Consider the following 22,535-nt stretch of genomic DNA (forward strand, 5'->3'; position numbering starts at 1 on the left):
ATGTCTAGCCCAAGTACAACTTCACCTGATTTTATAAACCATGTCTGAGGAACTGCTTAAAAATGTCAACTGTCTGCAGAGCAGGCTTAGCTCTGACTAGAATTTTAGACTAAACTGAGGGGTAGCTATGTTTTTCCCTACCTGCTGTGTTTAGCTCCGTGTTCGCAATGATTTCCTGCTTGTCCTTAGGGAAGACTCACAAAGAATGTAGCTCTTTGTCCTGCAGGAAATGCAGACTTCATCTTTTGTTTTAAATGAGGTTGCTTTTTTGCACATTATGTCTTATAACTTCGTTTGTTTTCTACAGCCAAAAACTAAGAGGAAGAGCAAGCAGAACATATTTAACGTTCCTTGTTCCTGCCTAATGAATTCTCTTCACAGCATGCCTCCACCCATCACACTTCAGCAAGGTCAACAAGGCTCTGATATTACCCTTTTTCAGTTTTCTCATCCAAAAGCAAGAAAGGCTACTGTCATAAATCTGGTCACAGTTTCCATTGGATACCATTTGTCTACAAACACGAGGTCCATTTCTACCATCTCTGTTTGCACAGACCATTCTACTTAAGCAGGATCAGTGCACTACTTATTGAGTAAGGTTTTATTATTTGTGAAATGTTTTCACCCAACGTTTGTTGCATACGGAATTATATCTTGGTATAGAACACAAGTAAGTCCTGAATGTTTAGGTGCCTTCAGGATAAATCCAGTGAGACAAAGCCTTAACTGCTCTAAGTGAGCAGAGACAATGGAATCAGAATCAGCTGGGCTACAGTTGTTTATTCTTAGCAGATATCAAGTTGTTTATCTTTTTCTCCCCAAAGGCCATCTATGAGGTAAACGCGTGCCAGAAGTTGTGGATTTTATGAATTAATAACTCTACAGCTTAACCAATCAAAACTGGTTTCATATTCCCTGGTAGCATTCATGTCAGCAGAACCTTCAAATGCTTTATAGAGTCAAGTAATCCAGCACAGTAGAGTTATATGACACAGTGTAAACTACAGAAAACTATCAGTACTGAATTGCTTATTTGATGCTTAAGTCAGGCCTGTGTCTGATGTAGGGAAACATTAGGAAGCCTTGAGGCACACAAATACAGAAGGAAGCTGAAGGTTTATGTGGCGGGAGTGAGCAGGCTTTGATTTTTTCCAATGTTATCTCTTTCCCCATCTGTCTGAAGATGGAGTGATCTCAAAGAAAGTCTGCATAAATGGTGAAAAGACATAGAAACACACTGTGGAATTTCACAGTCTGATCTTTTTAGCACCATGTTCTGAAGTCTCAGAAGGTGGCTGCTTTTTCTTGGTTTGTTTTTTCCTTTTTTTTTTTTTTTTTTTTTTTTTTTTTTTTTTTTGATAAAAGCATTCATCTGGCCAGTGTATTTGTTTTAAGTCTTTGCTCGGAGCAGCCAGTAAACAAAGAGTTCTCTGCAGTGGGCTCCTTAGAAGCAACAGCAGCAGTTGACATAACCTGCCACTGTGACCTTTTTCCTGTGCAGGAATGGACAAATCCAAACACATGAGCACGGGGATGCAGAAATGCTCTGTAAGCCCCTGGGGTATAAGACGAGAGGTCTCTGCTTCAGTTTACTTTTTTGTCCACCCTCAAGTCAGTCCTCCCAGCATTTGGGAGGTCCTGAAGTCCTCAGGCAAAGCCAAACAGACTTGTTGTTTTACCCTCTGTCGGAGCTGTGGGAGATCTCAGGTCCATGGCACTCCTGAGGACAGTTCTTGGAGCAACCAGAGGAGTGATTGAAGTGGAAAATACCAGTAGCACAGCTAGGACTGGATCAGCTCTTCTCAGTGGGTGGAGGAGACAGTCCTGCTGTTAAAAGGGGTTTGTGCCATCCTCGTTGAACAAAAATGCTGGGGACTGTGGAAGGGTGGAGAATTTTTTCTTTTCAGTCTTTCATTTGCTTCTCCAGATGACAAATTTTTCATCTTATATTCTTCTCATACACTTGATGGTTCGGTCAGGCTTCTCTGCTAGCAGATATTCAGGAGTTCCCACACATTATTTTAATTTGTTTGTATAGTGGATATTCTATCACTGAGGGTAAAGCTTCTTTCAGCCCCAGAGCTGAAGATCTTCTGTTGGTGCATTCTCTCTCCTTTCCATTCTTCCTGTTATCGTTTTAGGCATATCAACTCTCCACACACAGACAGCTAAAACTTTCAGAGCTCATGAACCCTGAGAAAATGACATAGAATCACAGAACAGTTTGTGTTGAAGTGACCTTCCCAGCTCCCCCAGTGCCACCCCTGCCATGAGCAGGGACATCTTCACCAGCTCAGGTTGCTCAGAGCCCCATCCAGCCTGGCCTGGGATGTCTCCAGGAATGGGGCATCCACCACCTGTCAGGATAATGTGTTCGTGTATTGTCACAAACCCTTCCATAGTATAGGATGACAGCCTTCTGTTGCTTCTGTCTCTTCATACGGATGAAGTGCAGCTCAAGTGAGAAAGTTTATTTTTAATTGATATCTGTGACTCTGCATTCAAGGGATGGTAAAGATTATACAGTGAACGGTTTGCTAAGTATGATTTTGTTTCACTGAAAAGGAAAGACTGACTATTTGATGCTGCCATTTGCTTATTTGTCTCTTTGTAGCTGTATATAGCCCAATTCCAATGCAGGCAGTGACTCCTGACCCAGAGGAGCTTTCTGGCTCTGAAAGCTTTCTTGCTCCTGAGGCCTCAGGAATGCAGGAGGATGCTCTGAGGGACCTTGTGGTCTCCAGGGTAACAGACCACAGCTTTAGTGTCTCCTGGTATGCAAATACAGGAGACTACAGTGGTTTTGTGGTAGAGTACGAGCAAGTGCCATTGGCAGCTGGACCCCCTGCAGAAACCTTCCTGCCCAGAGAATCCCTGGGTGCTGTGATTGATGGACTCCAAGCTAACACTTCCTATAGAATCAAGGTGTATGGACTGGCTGGGGACCAGCGCTCTTCTCCTCTGGAAACTGTGGCTACGACAGGTACCTCCTTTCTGTTATTAATGAAGGTATCGCAAACCAGGCTATTGCTTGTTTGTTAGAGGTCCCGCCCAGTATAACATTAGATTTTTGTTTGGAATCACTTCAGAAATCAAAGAAAAAGGAGGCATTTTACTAGTTGGAGGGACCTTTCTGACAGCATGTCTTGAGAATATTACATCAGATTCGCAACTAATCTGTAGGGTAAGCATATCGCCCAGCTCTGAGGAAGCTGAGCAGTCAGACTGCAGCTTTGTTCTGTCTTGCTCTGGTTCTGGAACCCTGCCTGCAGAGCACAATGTGGGTCCAGGAGGAGGATGGACAGTAATACATCAGGCATGAGAGGCCTGTGGAGATAAACGAGTGGACATTAGAGAAACCAAGCACCAACCTCACATTCCTCTGCTGATGGACCCAGATTGTGCAGCAACTGCTGATGAATCGTGGATGTGATACTGTCTTGCCTCTGGAAGCGAGTTGCACATAGGAGCATGGCTTGGAGAAGTAACTTTTCCACTCTGAATGTTTTTTAGAAGATTTATGCTGTTTACTAAAGACCCTTGGCTGTGTTGTGCGTCAGTCCCTCTTCCTCTCCTGGCTTCTTCTTGTCTTAGATTGCGCCACCCTTTTTTATACAAACTTGAACATTAGAAGGAATGATTAGGTGAGCCAGTTCAGTGGGAAACTACAGCGCTAACCACTGGAAAAATAAATTTGCCAGAAAAGATTGTCCATTTCTTCAGTTGACTCCTCTGCTACCTGGCTTCAGTATGAGGATTTTTAGTGGCAGCTACTCTAGTATTTTTAGTTTGCGATATACTGCAGTGCTTTTCTTACAAAATTAAGATGCAGACTGGCACTGTAAGCCCAGTTTGACCAGCTGGTTAAGAGAGGGGAATACCATTTAGCCAAAGGGGTCTGAAAAGAACGCAAGTACCTTGGAAGGCCATCGTCTCTTACAGTGTTGCTCGAGCTGATGAGAGACTGCAGTGAAACTGGCTCATAGTCCCTCTTGGAAAATAATGTAAAATCCAACAGACAGAAGCAAGAAATAATACAGAATACTGTTTGCTTCATGCCAAGTAACTGGGGAAATATCCTGGCAGGACATTAACATTCTTTTTGGTAAAATCGCCAGTGCAGCATTACAATGGAATTCCTCAGAAGGCCAATGACAGCAGTATAGACATATTTGAGAAGTATTCTAGTCCGAGAAAGACTGTATGTTTGTTTTCCATCCAGTTTCCCTTCTACAAAGCTCTCAGCTCTTTGGTATCTACTGTTCATTCATCTTGCCACCATGAATCCTTCCATCTGGCTGTCATCCACCCACCTGGGGCTCCTAGAGCTCTTTCTTTTCTCCCCATCTATTCCATTAGTTGCTAAGTCAAGTGTTTGAACTCCATTGCTCTTGTTATCTTACGGTTTGATTTCTTTTCCAGATTTTCCATTATCTGCTATAGTATTCTATTTGCTAAACAATGAGTACTGATACTGTCTGTGTTCTCAGAGTATTTTCCATCTATTCATATAATCTGTTTTTCTGTCTGTATGTTTGTACACAAAGCCACATATACCTCTATTGCACATGGACTTCATGTGTGGTGTATGTGTGTGTATAGATCACTCTTTCTTGTCCACAAACTCATTCGTGGATTCAAGTCATTAAACCCAAGTTAATACTCAGAATTACATCTGAAAAAAAACTACAGGTGATGTAACTACACATAATTACATATGCTCTATGAGACAATCTGTACTTGGCAACCTCCCACATAGTTATCAATGTTGGCACAATAAAATTAGCCCACTTGTGACAGCAAAATTCTGAACTAAAATGCCAATTAGGTGGTTGGTCCCTCAGCATTTGTATAGTGCAGTTGAACTGTTGCTGTGTTTCCCATTGAGGCTGAAGAAACAGAGTCCTTGTGTGGTTTAGTAAAACCACACTGGTAACTGGCAGGAACCTGGGAGAAATGTCATGGGGGTGGTCAAGTAATATGAGGGAAAATGAGAAGCCAGTTTTGACTATTATTGCACAGGGTTTTCTCAGGGATCTTCAACACATGGGGAATGTAATGCCAGCTTTGCTTTTTTATTTATCCTTTTTATTTTTGGATGTTTTGTCCTAGGTTTCCAGTTCAGGTTGCATGGTGGTTTCCTAGTGGAAATCCAGCGTACAGCATGGAGCTGTACAAGTACTTTCCTCCCCACTGCTCTGTTAGCTCTATCTCTGCCTGTTTTCTGCAGAAATACCCAAAGTAAAGCCCTGCTACTGCTATGTGCATGTTATGCAGGCACCCTCAAGGCTGTACCAGTGCACTTGCTTGATGCCATCGCTCTTTGCCTGTTCCTAGAACAGAAAGAGCTGGTTGGCATCTAATTGTGCTCAGAGTCAATACGGTTCCATACTGCATGTCGTCTTGCTTTCTTACATGAGATCAGCAACCCTGGTGCAGTCAGATAATTTGGCAGTTCCCTTAGAAAGAGGGGATTATGATAGTGTTTATCATTATAGCAGATATGCAGGTGTGATGACAACCTGGCTGTCTTTAGGTTACACCACATCGAGCGCCTGGTTCAGATCACATGCTGGGGTTAATTATAAGGAGATTCCTTACCTAAGTCAAAAATACCAATGATATATGTAAATATAAATAACTGTTTGCCTCACAGGCTTCTCTCCTTCCCGGAGGTGAGCAGAAAATAATGTTTTTACATCTGTATTTGTCCTTAGAGTATATTTTCAAGATAACGTTTCTGTATTTGTTTGAAAACATTTGTAATTGATCTTTCTCTTCTGAAAACTTTTTTTTCCCCCTGATATGTGTGTGAATTTGGAGACAGACAATGAATCCTGAGGACTTATTTGTGCTGATCTGATCGATGGTGGTAGATGACTTGCTCTCTCTTAATTGAATGCAAATGGAGCATGAAAGCAAGGCAGTCACTGAGGTGTGAAATTACATGGTTTTCCACTAATGAGGAGATAATTCTGCATGTCAGAAAAATCACCTGCCTGTTGCCTTGCGGCTGTGATCAGAAACACATTCTCTGTGTTCTCCACAGTTCTCAGATTTTCAGAATCTGACTGTACTACAAGATGTGTTCACAGATCATTCAGCATGTCGAAGGCCAAGTCTTTTCCCCTTCCATTCCTTTGGATCTCTTTTAAGAATGATTGGTCAAGTTCTTTCTGACTCGGTTTTTAGGTAAGGATGTGTGTGTCCCCCTGCCATTTTTATAAAGTTCTGCATGTATCAATGTGGATAACTGCTCCAAGCCTGGTTTTGGTTGGATAGGATGACATTAACATGCTTCTGCTGGGGCTGATTTCTCAGTCTGGATTTGGATGTGTTTGCGATATTTGGCATGCATTCCACTCATGGTTTGTATCGGAAGCCATAACTGACGTGCTGTCGTAAAGATAAAAGGCATGTTTGAGAGATTTACGGTTCAGTTCCTCACCGATGTAAATTAACAAAGTTCTTTGGAGGTAGCCAAACTGAACTGATTTACATCAACTGAGGATGTGCTCGTTTCTCTGCCAGAAGCATTTCAGCTCATCTTTGTGTCTTTGTCTTTAGTTAGTGGTTGTTGCTCTGGATTTGCGAACTAGCTGGTTGTGTGATAACCACATTGTGCTTGGTGACGTTACCTTTGCTTGTGGCCTGGATTCAGTCTCCAAAAAAAAAGAAGTACCTATCTGTTTTCTCTGTTCTTAGAGCTCTTTAATGCAAAACAGACAAACTGTTTTGTGGAAGATGTTAGCTCTATTTTGGTATATTTGGGTTTATTATCAGGCAATTTTAACTTGTAATTTACCTCTGTTTAGCACATCTAGTCACACCACCTGGAGAATCAAACAATGAAACGTCATTTAACCCTACCAGTCCTGCACCTACAGAGCTGAGTTATTTAACACACCCCAGCACCGATTCTCATGCTCTGCTTTTGGTGCCCACTGACCTTCCTATCTCAGAAGCCACTGGTGCTCTTCGTGACCTTAATATAACACACAAGACTTCCAGTAGTTTCACCCTGTCTTGGGCAGCACAGGATGAGATATTTGACCAGTTCTTTATCACTCTGAAAGACCTGTCCAGTTTAAACAGAACACAGGAAATCATTTTGCCTGGAAACCATCGAGAAACAGAGATTACCCATCTCACAGCTGGCACACAATACCAGATTAACCTCCATGGAAGCACTCATGGTCAGCTCTCTTGGTCCCTGGAAGCCCTAGTTGCTACAGGTATTTTCTATGGATTCATCAATCGTATGTTCATTTTCTGCTTTGAAATAGAGAATTTCATTTTCATGCTGCTGTTCCACTGCAGAAATGCTAGGCTTCGTGAGTGATGCCTTTCTTCTTAGTTGTTTTTTAAATTTCTTTTTGCATGGGTTAAAACATATTGCTATGGAATGAGAGCTTTGCGTGGTGCAGCATGGACGATGCCTCATGCAGCTTTTAAGGTCATGTAGCAGCGATTCTCTCTTTCCAAATCGCATGCAAATAGAGACATCGATGCATCTGCTATTTACAGGGCACATGAAAATAGCGAGATGCTGCAGGTATTTATCTGGATTGTGGCTCAAACACAAGACAGATTGCCAGGAGGGTGCAGTTTGCAGCAATGGCATGGAAGTGGTGATGTCAAAGAAAAAAGATTGTAACACATTGGGAGTATACATTTCTGAAAACTTCTACCTCTTATCCCTATTTATATGAATTTCATGAGGAGACAGGCCAATAGCCACAGGGCTCAGTTCAAGAATAATCAAAGTACCAGTGCATAAGTTCCTACCTGGAGAACCCAGCTGGAGACTAATACCTGTTCATCACCCCAAACCAAATTCATGACATGAGATAAAATATTTACACAGGAACACACAGATTATTTCACACCTACTACAAGGCTAGAGCATTTGCACCTCTCAATGGTTTGTTCTCTCTTTTTTTTATTTTTCATTAAGAAACATCATCCCTTGATAACATATGCCATGACGTTGTCGTTGTTTTTGTCATGTATCTTAGATGCTTTATGGATGAAGTTTTCGGAGGTCTTCAACAGTCAGTGCATGATGTTATATGGGAACCTCTTGGTCCCTTGGGAGCATGATGGGGTTGTGTGTGCTTCCAGTTCAGATGTGCATGAGAAACAGACAGGAGGCAAAGGGACTCTGCATCTTGGATGCGAATGAAATGGAGCCTTCGTCAGAGAACTCTGAATTGCTTTTAAGCTGTGATGATTACTGCATTACTTACAATACTCAAGCTTTTGCTTGAAAGATTTTTACTGCAACTTTTGGTTTTGTTTCATTTTCATTTGAAGGAAATGTTTATTTCTTTCTGTTGCCACCAAAATATTATTTCTGATACAATGAGATGCTTTTCTGTCCTGTTTTCTCTTTTTCAGCTAAACAGTTCTCTTTTGACAGGATTCATATTCTGTCCCAATGTGTCTCATTTCTGTTCCTGATAAAGCAAACCAGCTCTGGATTAATGTTTTGTTGTTGTTGTTGTTGAACATTGTTGTGTTATTTCATAAACAATCTCTTCCTTTCTAACAGGATGGGAAAAGCTCATCAAAACTTTTGCATTCCTGAGTAGTAGCAATTTACTATACATTACTGAATCTTGCTGAAGATACTTGGCTGTGATTTATGAATGCTCAGCCTCTGAAAATACAATCCTAGCTAGCTGTATAAGGCTATGCAGCAGTCATACAAGCAGCACCCTGTTTTTACAGGGGGGAAATTCACTTTAATAATGTTGCTGAGCCTCAATTTTATTCCAGAACCACTTTACTTTCTGCCTTAAAATATGCATAAAGCTTAAAGTTGCAGTTTGCAACTGACAGATCAGATACATTTCCCTCCTGTATCTTCTTGTATAAATTCTTATTCATGCAGATTGGGATTATTCAGCTAGACTCTATTCTTCTTATAATCCTTATGTATCGACAGTGCAAGTAAGAAAAGTGCTGAAAAGTGCTAAAAAGTCATTGCAGTCCACAGGCCAATAATAGATCATATAGCAAGATTTTCCATGTAGAAAAAACAGACATTATTCTGTCATTTTCCACTGTTCCCATGCTAATTTGAAGCAATTGTTTGCATTTCCTCTGTAAACAGAGGACTTTCTATTCTTACTAAGAAAATGACCTAAACTTTCAGATTTAACAGCATCAGAGACTTAGCTCTGATGGTTCCCAACTTGGCCACATTGATTTCTGTGAATGCAATTTCAATTTGAGATAAACATCAGTAACTCTGAAAATCCAAGCATCTCTGCCCCCAGAAAGGTTTTGTGGACAGAATAATGTAATATAAGGAAGACAAATCCATTCAGCTAATGACATACAGACATGAAGGAATTTTCTTCTTTATTGTTTTGGATTGGAAATAGTTTGGAAGAATAAATAGCATCTTTCACATGGGTGCAATTAAAAGCATAAACATCTGAATCTCTACTTTTGTAAACTCAGTGTCTTCCTACCCTTACAATAGGTGTTATTGCAGTATTCAGTCACTGCATAATGGCAAATAAGGAGTTGTTAATAGTACATAAAGTGGTTATAGTGATACCTACTTGTCTGCTAGGGGGTTGTAACTGATGTTGACAAAACACTTGCAACAGTAAGATGGTCAATAAGCTGCTTCCTGTAAGCAGTCTTTTAGTACTAATATGATTATTATTATGGTTCTTTTCTTTCTGCTCTATTTTGCCACGTCTCTGAAGAGTTATATGGGGCAGCTGAGAATGTAAATGTGTGCGTGCGTCTCTGTGGCACCACTTACAAATTAAATTCATTAGCACAGAACATCATTAAGTAATACCTCATCACCTCTAGCCTGTAATCTGAGTAACCGATTGACTCTCTGTCCTTATTCAGAGGAGGAACCTGAGCTGGGACAATTTTCAGTGTCAGAGACTGGCTGGGATGGTTTCCAGCTCACCTGGACAGCAGCCGACGGGGCCTACGAGAACTTTATCATTCAGGTGCAGGAGTCTGACAATCCCGAAGAAATCCGGAATATCACGGTCCCAGGCAGCCTGCGCGTTGTGAATGTTACGGGCCTCAAGGCCAACACACCTTATAACGTCACACTTTATGGTGTGACCCAAGGCTACAGGACCAAACCCCTTTCTGTTGAAACCATGACAGGTATCTTTGCAAGTCGCTCATCCCGTCTCATGGCTCCTTTTGCAGACGGGTGTGAGCCGGAGCTGTTGCAACCACTCAGCAAAGCTTGCTTGGCTTTACATGGGGTACACTGAGCTCAGTAAAGCGTGGCTGAATGTCTCTGGCATGGAAATGTCTCATGATGGGACTTTCCAATAAGAGTTTCAGTGACCCCATGGAGCCCTTTGCTTTTAGGAATGCTTTTCCCCCCGCTTCACTTCAGAATGGCTTGTTTTATTCCCGTTACTCACTTTTCTGCTGGTTGACACTAACCCAGCTGGCTGTTGTACATGCTCGGGGAAGCCCAGGTTGCCTTGTAACATCATAAAAATCTGTTCTTTATAGTGCATATTATCAAAGCCCAAGAGTATGTTTAGATTTTACCATTCAGAATCTACATCTGAATCCACCAGCTTCAGTGTAAATACAAACTCAGGGGTGTAGTGTGTGTATCAGTCTCAAGGGCAAGGGCAGACACCTTCTGTATGTTCTTATATAGAAAAGAACACAAGTGAATTCCTACCAAGAGTAATATTATGTATTAAGCCACATGAGGTTATTGAACAGTCTGGCTGGTCTGAAAAAGATACAATGCTAGACCAAATTCAGCAGAACTACCGTTGCATAAAACTGCCCTAAACAAAGGAAGATAACCCCACATTATCAGAAGGCTGCATGAAACTAATCCAGAGCCACAAAAATAATTTCCTGGTTGATCTTGTGAAGACTACAGCTTTAAATGGGAGCTTATCACGAGTTCTGACTGTGAGAAGTAAATATGTACTTATGTCTGTCCTGTATGGCTTACTGACTTTTCCAGGTATTATGTTCATTGGTAAAGAACAGGGTATGAATTAATTGGCAATAAAAGGGCACCTGTGTCCCTTCTTTCAGATACTTTATTGTGGACAATATCAGCTGCCTCTGGGCTTCCTCACAGACCTTTGCAACCTCCTGTGATTGCGACATGGCCAGAACTTGCTCATATTTGATTTCCCCCAGCACAGAAGGGAATGAAAGTTCACATAAAAACTTAACAGAATGAAAACATTAAATGAGCTTGCTTGTTTCAATAATGCTTTAAGCAGCCTGGCTTAGGTAGAAATGTGTCTGGCATGAGGTGCTGGCTTTGGGCTGCGTCCTGCTGCAGGCCACAAGTCCTGTGCTTTGAGTCCCCGGTGTGAGCTGGTAGCAGACTGTCCATTGAAAACAGACAAACGTGGCTGGACCAAAGAGCCTGTACAGGGACAAACAAGAAAACAGACATCATGGGTGTCCTGCCTAAATATGCATGTGCTCTCTTGTTACTGACTTAATGAAAACAGCAGAAGATGCCCTGCTGAGGTTTTCCCTTCCCTTTCTGGGTCATGCTCAGCACCCGGCTTTTCAAAATTTTCCCTTTTGGGGACTTCCAATTGTCAGAATTTTCTGAGCCTTCCTGTAACGCATCAGGAATGTCTACAGAGAGGATGAAACCCCAAGGCAGCTATCACTGCTTTGCATTTTGGTGCCAGCTCCAAAACTACATGCCAGCTTTCAGAGGCTTAAGCTGAAAGGGAAAGTAGAAGAGCAAAACACCCACAGTGTTTTCCTTTGGATAAAGAAAATAATCTAGTTTTAGCTTTTCCTGAAACTGGAAGCTGACTTTTCCAAATGCCCTAGGGACATTCAGAAAAGTTCTTTTACATCTGCTTTCATGCTCAGACCTTGAAGGCACATGGCTGCTCCTGGAGGTAAAAGAAAATAACCATAGCTTTAAAGCTTGTATTTATTTTTTCCCCCTTTTTTCTTATTTAACATTTTAAGATGCCTTCATTTGCTTTCTTCCCCTTAGTACCTGTCTGCTTATAGCAAGCTTTTGCCCAAACCCTTTTCTCCAGCGGCAGCTCGGGGTGCTGCAGCATGAGCATCATGGCATTTCTGAGCAGGAGGAATTTGGGACTGTCCCCTTCTGACCAATGTTGTTTCCCTCCTCAGGAGCACACCCAGAAGTTGGTGAGCTAACTGTTTCCGACATTACTCCTGAAAGCTTCAACCTTTCTTGGACAACCACCAATGGGGACTTCGACGTCTTTACTATTGAAATTATTGATTCTAACAGGTTGCTGGAGCCCATGGAGTTCAACATCTCAGGCAATTCAAGAACCGCTCATATCTCAGGGCTTTCTCCCAGCACTGATTTTATTGTCTACCTCTATGGGATCTCTCATGGTTTCCGCACACAGGCAATAAGTGCTGCAGCTTCAACAGGTACATAAAACCTACCTCAATACTAACTCTCCTTTCTTTTAACTCTTCCTTACAGGTTGTGCCCCTTCCCCTGCCCCCAGATACCCCGTCAGTCTTACCCATTACCAAATCCTCTACCTCATGGTTTGACATCTTGTAAGGAAGACCTACCGGAGACATTTTGCACTGTGAATGTTAATCCACGTCACATCCAGCAAAGTCAGTCAGTCACATTGTGATGCGATTTCATTCACACAATGAGTTTGCTCTTGTTCAACATTAAGGTTGGGGCAACTTGTGGCACAGATGAGAAGCAAAATGAATTTCCCAGGAGCCAGGTGGGAGATTATTTGTTATGTTAGCCTTGCAACCTGTGTTTGCATCTGTCACACAGCACGGAGGAGACACTATTTATTCCAGATAAGCTGATTTCTAGATACAGTTTTTATCCTGATTCTCTAAATAGATTTCAGGCACATTTCACTCTGTGACAGCAGACTCCTGCAGCCAGATGCAGTGCTTGAATTCATCTTTAGAATTCAGTTTCCATGGGTTGGTGCATTGTGCATCTCGAGATTTTACACTTAACAGCTTTTCCAGAAAAGACAGGGAAGTCAAATGGTTGATGTTCTCTAACCAATTACAGCACGAAAGTGGAAGGAGAGGACTAGACAATGGAAGCAGAAGGTGCATTCTAATAGTAGGCAGATAACAGGTCATGTTGTGATCATTTAGCATCTTTACCAAATTTTGCCTGCTGAGATGATCTTAGGAAAAGTTGTCATAGCTATTTGCCATAGCAATAGATTAACGTGGTCAGTGACCTCAAACACAATATCAAATTTCAGTGATCAGATAATGCAGAGTTGCAGTTTCTGGCATCAGTAGATTGTGAATATTCTCACTGAATCATTATTAACACGGGCAGGGTCACTGCAGGGACTGTAATATGGAAAACGTTCAGAGACACAAGGCTAGATGATTATTTGATTTTGTTACTTTGAGTTTTAATAATTGCAATACGTTTCCATTTTTTTTTCTTCCCGTAGTAGAGGAACCTCTCCTTAGCAAACTCACTGTATCAAATGCTACCTCAGACAGCATGTCACTCACATGGGAAGCACAGGACAATGCCTTTGACCATTTTATTCTAGAAGTCAGAAACTCTGACTTCCCTTTGGACTCCCTGGTGCACACAGTGCCAGGGGCCTCCCGGCGCTATGTAGTCACCAACCTCAAAGCTGCCACTAATTACACCGTCCAACTCCATGGTGTAGTTGATGGGCAAGGTGGTCAGACCTTGACAGCACGGGCAACCACAGGTATTTCACTGTTTCGTCTTCCAGGTTTGCTTTTTTCTCTTCTTTCTTTTGCTGTCCACTGAACTGCTCTAAAATGTGGCTCCAACTCATCATCGTTCCTTTGGTAAATTATAGGGTGATCACTGCAAGGGGAGGCTGAAATAAGCTGGGCTTGAAAGCGCTTGGGAAAAGGCAGGTCTGGGACAGTGGAAAAGGCTGAAGAAGTGCCCCCAGCATTAAGGGAGTCAGTAGTAAACCACGGTTGGTTTCCTTATATATACACTTACCTGCAAGTTCTGTGTATATATAATTGACTTGCTCCAGATAATGTTTTTCACAGAGTATCTTTGCACTTGGTCTGGAATTAAGTTCTTGTTCATCCCATCCTCACTCACTTTGTTGTGGGTAGGCGGCCTTTATGTCTTTATCAGCCCGAGAGGAACTTGCATGCCATTTTGGTTCTTTGTTCTTAAAACCAAATGTCTTCCAAGACATTTGCTTCTCTTGTGGGAGTTTCATGCAGCATGCTGAATGACCAACCAAAACTGCATGGAGTGGTCTGGCCACTTTGTGCTGCTTCTGATGTTCTTCTCTGCCTTGTGTTATGTGTTCCTAGCAGAGAGCAGGGCTCAAAAATCAAGTTCACCCTTTCTTGATGGTCAGCCCATCACTTTGTCACTGGCATTGCCACCTTTGAGTCTGTAAGATCTGCCTTGTTTCACTGGTTGTCAAAGCTTTTCCTCTGGTGATGGTGGTTCCAGGATGGCAGAAGATCACTAAGACTTGCCTGAAGAGATGATTTCAAATTATTTTGCATGTAGTGTTCTTTGGAGTCTGGATGTCCTGATGTGAACGTGCCTGACTGGATGCAAGCGGCATGTAAAGGAATGTGGCCATTTTGGGATGAGATTGGAAAGGATCGGTTTGTCCTCTCTGACCTGCATGCGGGGCTGATGGCTCCATGCTCGATGTCACTGGGTTCTCCACCCAAATCTTTTTGCTTTGTGAATATTCTCTCATCTTCTCCCCTGTCTCCAGAAGTACCATGCTTACATGGTGACATCTCCACTGTCAGCCATGAAGGCATTGATGGTCACTGGCTGAGAGCATGATAGCACGTGTCCTTAATTGGGGCCACTTGGATTCACCTCTTCCTAGACATTTCCAGAGAAGAAGGTGGACTATTATTTAGAAGTCTTGCAATGTGGAACAGGAGCAAAAGTTGGAACATCTTGCAGCAGTTCATGTTTAATTTAAGAAAAGGATTTTGTTCTTTCACTCTTCTCTTTGTTGGTGGGATACATCTTACTTACTTTTCTCCCAGCATGAATCATGTACATAGTTATTCTCCTGTATCTCAGTTTTTTTTATTCAGTCTACTAGATATTCTCTGATGCTGCCTCATCAGAGGATGAGGAACACCTTATCTGTGGAGTCCAGGGAGGTTTTGGCCTGAGATTAGTGCTGAGATAATCACTGTTAGAATTGAAACCCCCTCATAAACTTTAGAGTCCAAAAATAAAGAAGTATCTACAACTCCAGGCACCAGAACACTGAAAAAGCTGAACTGGGATTTCAAGGATGTCTGGTTTAGACTCACCTAATTCCTGCCCGAATCCTACTTTATCTCCTTTGAAATTGCTGTGGGTTTGTTTTCCCATCCAATTTCCTGTGCTGGGTTTTTTCTATGGTTTCACCACAGGACTGTACTCTGTTGGTCATTCTGTAAATCAGGCCCACATTTCATTAGGAAAATTTAGTTTATTTAAGAAAATTGAATTTTAAAAAACTAACAAAACCCCCCAAAAACACAAATTAAGTCAGCACTAATTTCAGTGGCTTCTTTCCAAAACCTTACAAAATAGCTCTTGCAATTCTCTTTTTTCTCTTCAACCACTGCAAAACAAGGCTAAAACATTCAGCCTTATTTTTAAGCATCTATAAACCTCCACTGCTATTAATAATTATTAATAATTCTCAATAATTATTAGTAATTATTAATAATTTCCCCAGCCCCCCGGGATAATGCTGTCTCTTCACCTGTGTTCCTCTCTCCCTCAGAGGCTGAGCCACAGCTGGGCACGCTCACACTCACAAACGTTACCCCCGACAGCTTCAACCTCTCCTGGACCACCAAAGATGGGCCTTTTGCCAAGTTCGTTATACACGTTAGAGATTCCCTTGCAGCACATGAAGCCCAGGAGCTTACGGTGTCGGGAGGCGCTCGCAGCGCTCACGTATCGGGCCTGATAGATTACACTGGCTATGACATTCACATTAAGGGGACAACCCATGCGGGTGTTCACACAGAGCCCCTCACAGCTTTTGTCATGACAGGTATTTGCTTAAAGGTTTGAAGTCTATTTATTGGCTCATAAAAAGAGATTTGATCATGAATTTAAAACAAAATATTACTCTACAGCACCGAATATCTTGTCCAGCAGCAATGGTTTTGTTTGCGAACTTTGCGCAAGGGGGGGTCAGACCAGTCATGTTGACCTTAAAAATAATTTCTAAGAGGAGTAATAGTTTAAAGTGAGTTGAGTCCTCCTGAGTCTTTCTCCCATATCTAGTAATCTTTTTTAACTCCTGAAATTTGAGGGGAAAATTTGTCTAATACTCAGTAGTTGTATCTGAAGGATCCAGAGAGGGCTGGATTTTAGAATATCTCCTGTGATGTCCCCTCAGCACATCTCTTATATCCGAATATTTTGGCCACATTTTGACTGGAATCAGTTGTACATCAAATGTTTTGTAGATGATCGAGTATATGCTGCAGAGTTCACTTCGTATATAGTCTATGGCAAATATGTGCTGCTAGCGCTTGTCATATGGATGTCCTAAATATGATTAGTGGAGAAAATGAGGCCTTTTCCTCTTTCTCCTCTTTTCGTTAACGTGCAGGGGGAACACCAGCTGCAGTAGCATCATCCCTCACAGAATCCATGAAATGTCCATCATCATTTTCCTTAAGGCAAATAGTCACATTTTGCACCAGCTCTGATCCGCCCTGATGACATTCAGTCACATAGTAAGAAATCAGCAGCTCCGCTTTCAAACCCCCTGCTTTTTTTTGCTCCATCGGAGCACAAATGCTCCTTTTTTAAATAAACTGTGGACACTGGTATTTTGAGGGGAAGATTCCCGCAGCTGGGTAAACATGTGGCACTCTACGCAGCAGGAGGATGTGCCAACAGTTCACATAAACCTGCTGGGTTTGAACTGTTGGTGTCACTCAACACCTATCCCAGGAAAATAATGTCAGCACTTTGGGCTCTTTATTTGTTTACCCACCCTCCCAGAGACCAAATCAAAACGTGAATCTTGGGGGTTACTTGATTAGAAGCAAATAAGCCACAAAAATGTCTCCAAGTTGAGTAAATTTGAGCTGAATCTCTGGCACCCAAATGTGTAAACATCAAAACATGAGGACTTCCAAAGGACAAAACTTTAGGAGGGAATATTTACACCGAAGTCCAACAGAATGTAAATTTCAGCAGCTATGAAATGTCAAAACCAAACCCAAATCCCTTTGCCAGATGAAGTTCTGTGTTTAACTAACTTTATTTTCTTAAGTGAGTGGAATGTGAGTGATGGGGAGGTCAGATGAGTTAGTTTCTGAGCCAAAAAAGCAAGGTTTGTCAAATGATTTAGACAAATACTAGTGATGCCTGGGATCCAGGATCAAGGCCTGTTGATCTTTCTATTTGACTTGTCAGATTTTCAGTGAGCAAAATACAATCAGAAACTATCTTGTGAAAATCTGGCCTTTTTTTTTCTTCAGAGACTTGGTGGGAAGGTTTTGAGGAGCTGATCCATGTCTTCTAAACCTTGATAAATGTCACGTTGATGGACAGATTATTGCTTTGTTCTGCAGACATTAACCCCAGCCAGTGCAAACTCTGGCTTCTCTCCTATCCCCCACAAAAATCAGTCTTGCAAGTATTTAGTTCTTGCACTGGCTATGACCCTGGCGGATCAGTGTCCCACTTCTTGCAGTCCTTCTGGCATCTCTGACCCCTCCACCATTGCATAGAAAAGCTGGAGATATTCACGTGAAGTAGAGAAGTGAACAAGCAAAGCATGGAAATTGTGAATGCCAAAGCTGGGGCTTCTCCCTAAAGCACCGATGGTCGATACAAGTGGAAGGAGCTGAAAGCTTTCCGCATAGTATTTCTAAAACAGTTTTGGTTATAACTTACAGTGCGTGTGTAACAGGAGATATGTGCTTACACAGTGAGCTTGGGAGGAATTTCAATGGAACTTGTGAGACGAGGTGCTGAGACACCCTTAATGAAAATTAGGAATTGAGCATCTAACTTCTGGAGGCTCCATTGAAAATCCTGGTCTTGTGGTCCTGCCTATGCACCTCTGTTGAATCCGTACTTTGGGGAAAAATGTGGTTTATGTTTGGTGGAATCCATAACGCTTTCTAATTTGCAATGTTTTTCACTTCTTTTTTTTTGTGTGTGTATGTGTGTTTTGCACCTTCCCTTCTTTTAGAGGCCATGCCCCCACTGGAAAACCTAACTGTCTCTGATATTAACCCTTACGGGTTCACAGTGTCGTGGATGGCATCGGAGAATGCCTTTGACAACTTTCTAGTAGTCGTGGTGGATTCTGGCAAGCTGCTGGACCCACAGGAGTTCCTCCTTACGGGAGCCCAGCGGCAACTGAAGCTTAAAGGCCTTATTACTGGCATTGGCTATGAGGTTATGCTTTATGGTTTTGCCAAGGGGCACCAAACAAAGCCCCTGAGCACTGTGGCTGTTACAGGTACTTTAACGTGAACAAATTGTTCTCTTTCACCCTTTCTCTTGCTTTTCTTTCTCACATGGAAGATGTTTTATGCAATCCATTTGCAAAGCAAACCTTGGCTTTTGCATCCTTCTCTGCTTTGTGGCTACATGCAACTCCTCCTGATTTAAGATAGGTTCACCAAGGAAATTCTGTTCTTTTTAACTTCATGTTTCCCTTTTGTCTTTGTGAGGGACCCTGCAGAGGCGCATGACGTGGGTTGAGGGTGAAAGTTTCTGTATGGTCATGCAGGTACTTCTAACCAAAATCTGTAAAGAAAAACGGCTGCATGTGGGAGCTCGTCTTGTTAACAGCTGCTGGGCACATCAGCATCCTCCAACTTGACAACTGACAGGACCTTCAGGAATTGCCAGACTGGATTTCTTGCCCAGGGCCTCCTTTCTTTCACTCTGTGTGGGTTCCACCCACAGATCCTTGAGTGTTGTCATTGCCACCCATAAAGTGGGCATCTCTCTCTAGAAAGCCTGACCTCATGTTTTCAACCTCATCATAGCTGCTGTTTTCTAGCAGCACTTGAACTTCCTTGAAAAATCATTGCAGACTGATTCTGTAGCCCCACAACCATCGAGTCTTATTTGCATGTTGCTGACTGTGCAGCAGTAAAGCTGGGGGCTGCTTGATTGGAGGTTCATGAGAAAGTAATAAGGAATGTTGTTCTGGGGAAGAAAGAAAGGTGTTGGAGGTGCTGTAAGACAGTCACCACTCCAGCAGCATTTCTCTAGGTAACAATGCCTGACCATACTGAGAGAAACGTATTTTGTAAGTAATCAATAACTTACAGCTCTTGGGATCCTCGTTAATGGGTTAATAGGTCTTGCATTTGGATTTCAGCGTGCTGTTTAAGGGATATGAATTTTCATTATTCCCCTTTGCTGCTTTGGTATTTGTATAATATCGAAGCAAAGGATTCATCTGATTGGAAGCATCACAGATACCAAAGTGCATGTAATAAAGGTTTTGCATGAAGAAAAAGACTCTTTTGAGTAGCTTCTGTGTTGCATTCCTAACAGAGAGACCTCACAATATTACAGGCATGCCTGCGGTTCTATAACAAGAGCTTGTTTTTATCCTACACAAAGGTTTCATATGGGTAGCAAGGGAGAAATGCACATAAAACTTACTATTAGCATGTGTAACTTTGCATGTCAGAGGCAAATGGGGTTATGTCCATGCAGTGAATTTGCTATGAGTGAAAGTTTGAATGGAGCTGCACACACTCACATGTGTTCTGCAGTATGTGTATAATGCTAATATTTTTATTTCTTTTTCAATAGCTGGCAGATTGTTTCCCTTTCTTTGAACTGTGGTGGGATTCTTGCAGTATGCTAAACCCAGACCTCGGGCAGGTCTCTGATGAACTGATTTTAGAAAATCATTTCTTTTCCCTACTGCTATCTTCTCCTTTTTTTAGAAGCAGAACCCGAGGTCGACAACCTTCTGGTTTCAGATGCTACTCCAGATGGCTTCCGTCTGTCCTGGACTGCAGATGATGGGGTTTTCGACAGTTTTGTTCTAAAAATCAGGGATACCAAAAGGAAATCTGATCCACTGGAGCTAATAGTACCAGGCCATGAGCGCACCCAGGATATAACAGGGCTGAAAGAGGGGACTGAATACGAAGTAGAGCTCTATGGAGTTAGCAGTGGACGGCGTTCCCAGCCCGTCAGTGCAGTAGCAACCACAGGTATTGTGTTTGGAGTAGGAAACGCATAAGATACTAATGCCTTTTTCTTTCAGCATCTCTCCTTTTTGTAGCCAGCTCGGGCTGTTACTGGGGTGTTTGAACTGTCTCCTGCATGTCCCTTATCCAAGTTACTTATTCAGTGGGGTGTAATTATTTATAACCAGTCATCTCCAATTCCCGAGCTTCATCACTCTCTAGTTAATATGGTTCTATTACTTTCATGATCTGGAATTAGACAGCAGAGTCTAGCAATTAAAGCACTGGCTTTGAGAGCTGAGAAATATTTTCTCTGTATCAGCCTTTTTCAGTGGTTTCCTGGGACTAATTGCATATCACCACTCCACAGCAATTTACCTCCCTAGAAAAGAGGTATGACAAAATGAATTTACCAGAGTTACTGAGAAGTTTATTTATGGCTTTATCAATAGAGAGGTCTAATCTAAGCACCATTAGTTTAGGCTGATCTTAGCAGGAGCAACATGTGGTCAATAATTTAAAAGAAACTTGAGTTTCTTGCAAAATCAAAGCTTTGAACTCCCTCAGCAGAAGTTAATTTATGTTCTTATTCTTGGCTGTCAAAAATTCTGATGTAAATTAGCTTAGTGACTTACCCAGGTAAACTCAGCCAGAAGAAAACACAGCACTTTTGAATGAACCTTTTTGATTTTTTTTTCTACCACAATCATGGTTTCATTTTGAAACAGTTAAATCTAAAGCAGACGAAGTACTGTCCTGTGACCCAGATTCTTTCTTTTAAAAATTTTTAGCTTGCTGATGTGAAAACATGATAATTTCAAATCAATCTAATTCCAGAAGGAGGGGAATGAGATGGGGAGAGTTAAGTTTGGTGAGTGAGGAATCCAACAGAAACACATGAAAGAGGCATTTGCTCAGCTGGAACTGTGTGCTGCAGACAACACACAGAAAAGGAACAACGATAACTCAGGATTGAACAGCTCTTCATGGCATAGCACAGCCTCATGATTCACCTGAATGTCTGCAGTGCCACTTGGTAGCATGGAAAGGCACATTTCCAGGCGGCTCCACTGATTGCACCATATCCCTTGAATAAACAGCAAGGGCATATATATACACTCCCCCAGACATTTACATGAAGCAGAACATGCATCCATCACCAACCACCTTTCTCCAGGCTCATACGGGTCACCTCGTAATAGAGAGGGATGTTTAAAGTCACTTGTTAGCATCATGTCTCCATTTTCCCTGACTTCCAGGATATTTATGGTAAACCACAAAGAGTTATCATTTTCGTCACGACTATGTTCTTATTCAGTACTTTCAGGGATATTTAGCACATGTTACCTCCTGAAATAGCCCAAAATATGTTTGTCAGATGTAAATAGCCCATGGATAATTGATGTCAGAGCTGGAGCCACAAAAATCCAGCTAAATAGTTTTAATGCTTCCTGATGCTTAGAAGAAGAAAACCATTGGCCATATTTCTACAGTCTGCAATGAACGAATGACTTTTTAGCAAAAGAAATCCCCAAAGAATATCAGCTACTTGGGTAACACGGGTGCTTTAGCAGCCTCACAGGGAAGTTCTCCATCCCTCATACAACTAACAAGGAGTGATGCTGGAGGATAATGACCTGTATCTGCACAACAGATGAGCAAAGGTTTTTTAATGATTGATATGGCAGAAGCATGCTGACCTTTTTTTATGCCTGCTTAATTTTGGCTTTCAGGTAGCTCCAGAAGATGGTTTCATTTGTTTCTTTTTCATTTTCCTGTGCTCAAAGGTACCACTCTCACATCTCCAGGACTCATTTCAGAACTGATGCTTTGCTATGTTGCTCCATTATATTTTCTTTGCCAGGTTTGCTCCCAGGAAAGTAGCCACAGTTGGGGTAGTTGGGGATGTGGAACTCTCTTGTAGTCAAAGATCTTCTTACTCCTGTTTGTTATACAGCAGTTTACCTGGTACAGAAAACAAGCCTGAAGCCCCTGGAAGTGTGCACAACAGAATCCAATGGGATAGATTGGGTACTTTATTTTCTGGGAAAGGCTGAAATTCCCTGTGTGTATGAAAACCAAGTGCTGCTCCATCTCTTTGGTCCCTAGAAGCATCACTGGTGCTTTTTACCAGCCACTAAGAGCATCTACGATGTCAAAGAGAATCAATGTGATTTTCACTTCTCTCTCTTTCCTGGGTTTTCTTATGCTCTTCTGTTTCCTTCAGACTGTACTTATAATCATTTTGTGTGATATAGCTTTACCAACTCCACCTTGCTTTTTTTGCTATCTTTAATTCTTTTCTTTCTTTCTTTGGCTTTCCCATGTGAGTAAACCCCACATACTCAACACATCTA

General features: G+C 41.9%; 1 protein-coding gene across 8 annotated transcripts in view; it reads left to right on the forward strand.

Moving 5' to 3' along the window:
* Positions 1–22,535, forward strand: part of TNC (tenascin C) — a 68,379-nt gene that overhangs the window by 33,995 nt on the left and 11,849 nt on the right. Inside the window, exons 11-17 of one of the 8 annotated variants that reach the window (XM_065035958.1) lie at positions 6,816–7,235; positions 9,880–10,152; positions 12,148–12,420; positions 13,449–13,721; positions 15,762–16,037; positions 18,204–18,476; positions 19,930–20,202. The exons of 1 other annotated variant lie outside the window; for it this stretch is intronic. In XM_065035958.1, the coding sequence (XP_064892030.1) occupies positions 6,816–7,235; positions 9,880–10,152; positions 12,148–12,420; positions 13,449–13,721; positions 15,762–16,037; positions 18,204–18,476; positions 19,930–20,202 (2,061 nt within the window). The remainder of the gene's footprint in view (positions 1–6,815; positions 7,236–9,879; positions 10,153–12,147; positions 12,421–13,448; positions 13,722–15,761; positions 16,038–18,203; positions 18,477–19,929; positions 20,203–22,535) is intronic. 6 more of the 8 variants (XM_065035959.1, XM_021287406.2, XM_065035960.1 and 3 more) reach the window with 6 other exon arrangements.

Source organism: Columba livia, chromosome 19 (genome assembly GCF_036013475.1).
Source record: "Columba livia isolate bColLiv1 breed racing homer chromosome 19, bColLiv1.pat.W.v2, whole genome shotgun sequence".
Lineage (NCBI taxonomy): Eukaryota > Metazoa > Chordata > Aves > Columbiformes > Columbidae > Columba > Columba livia.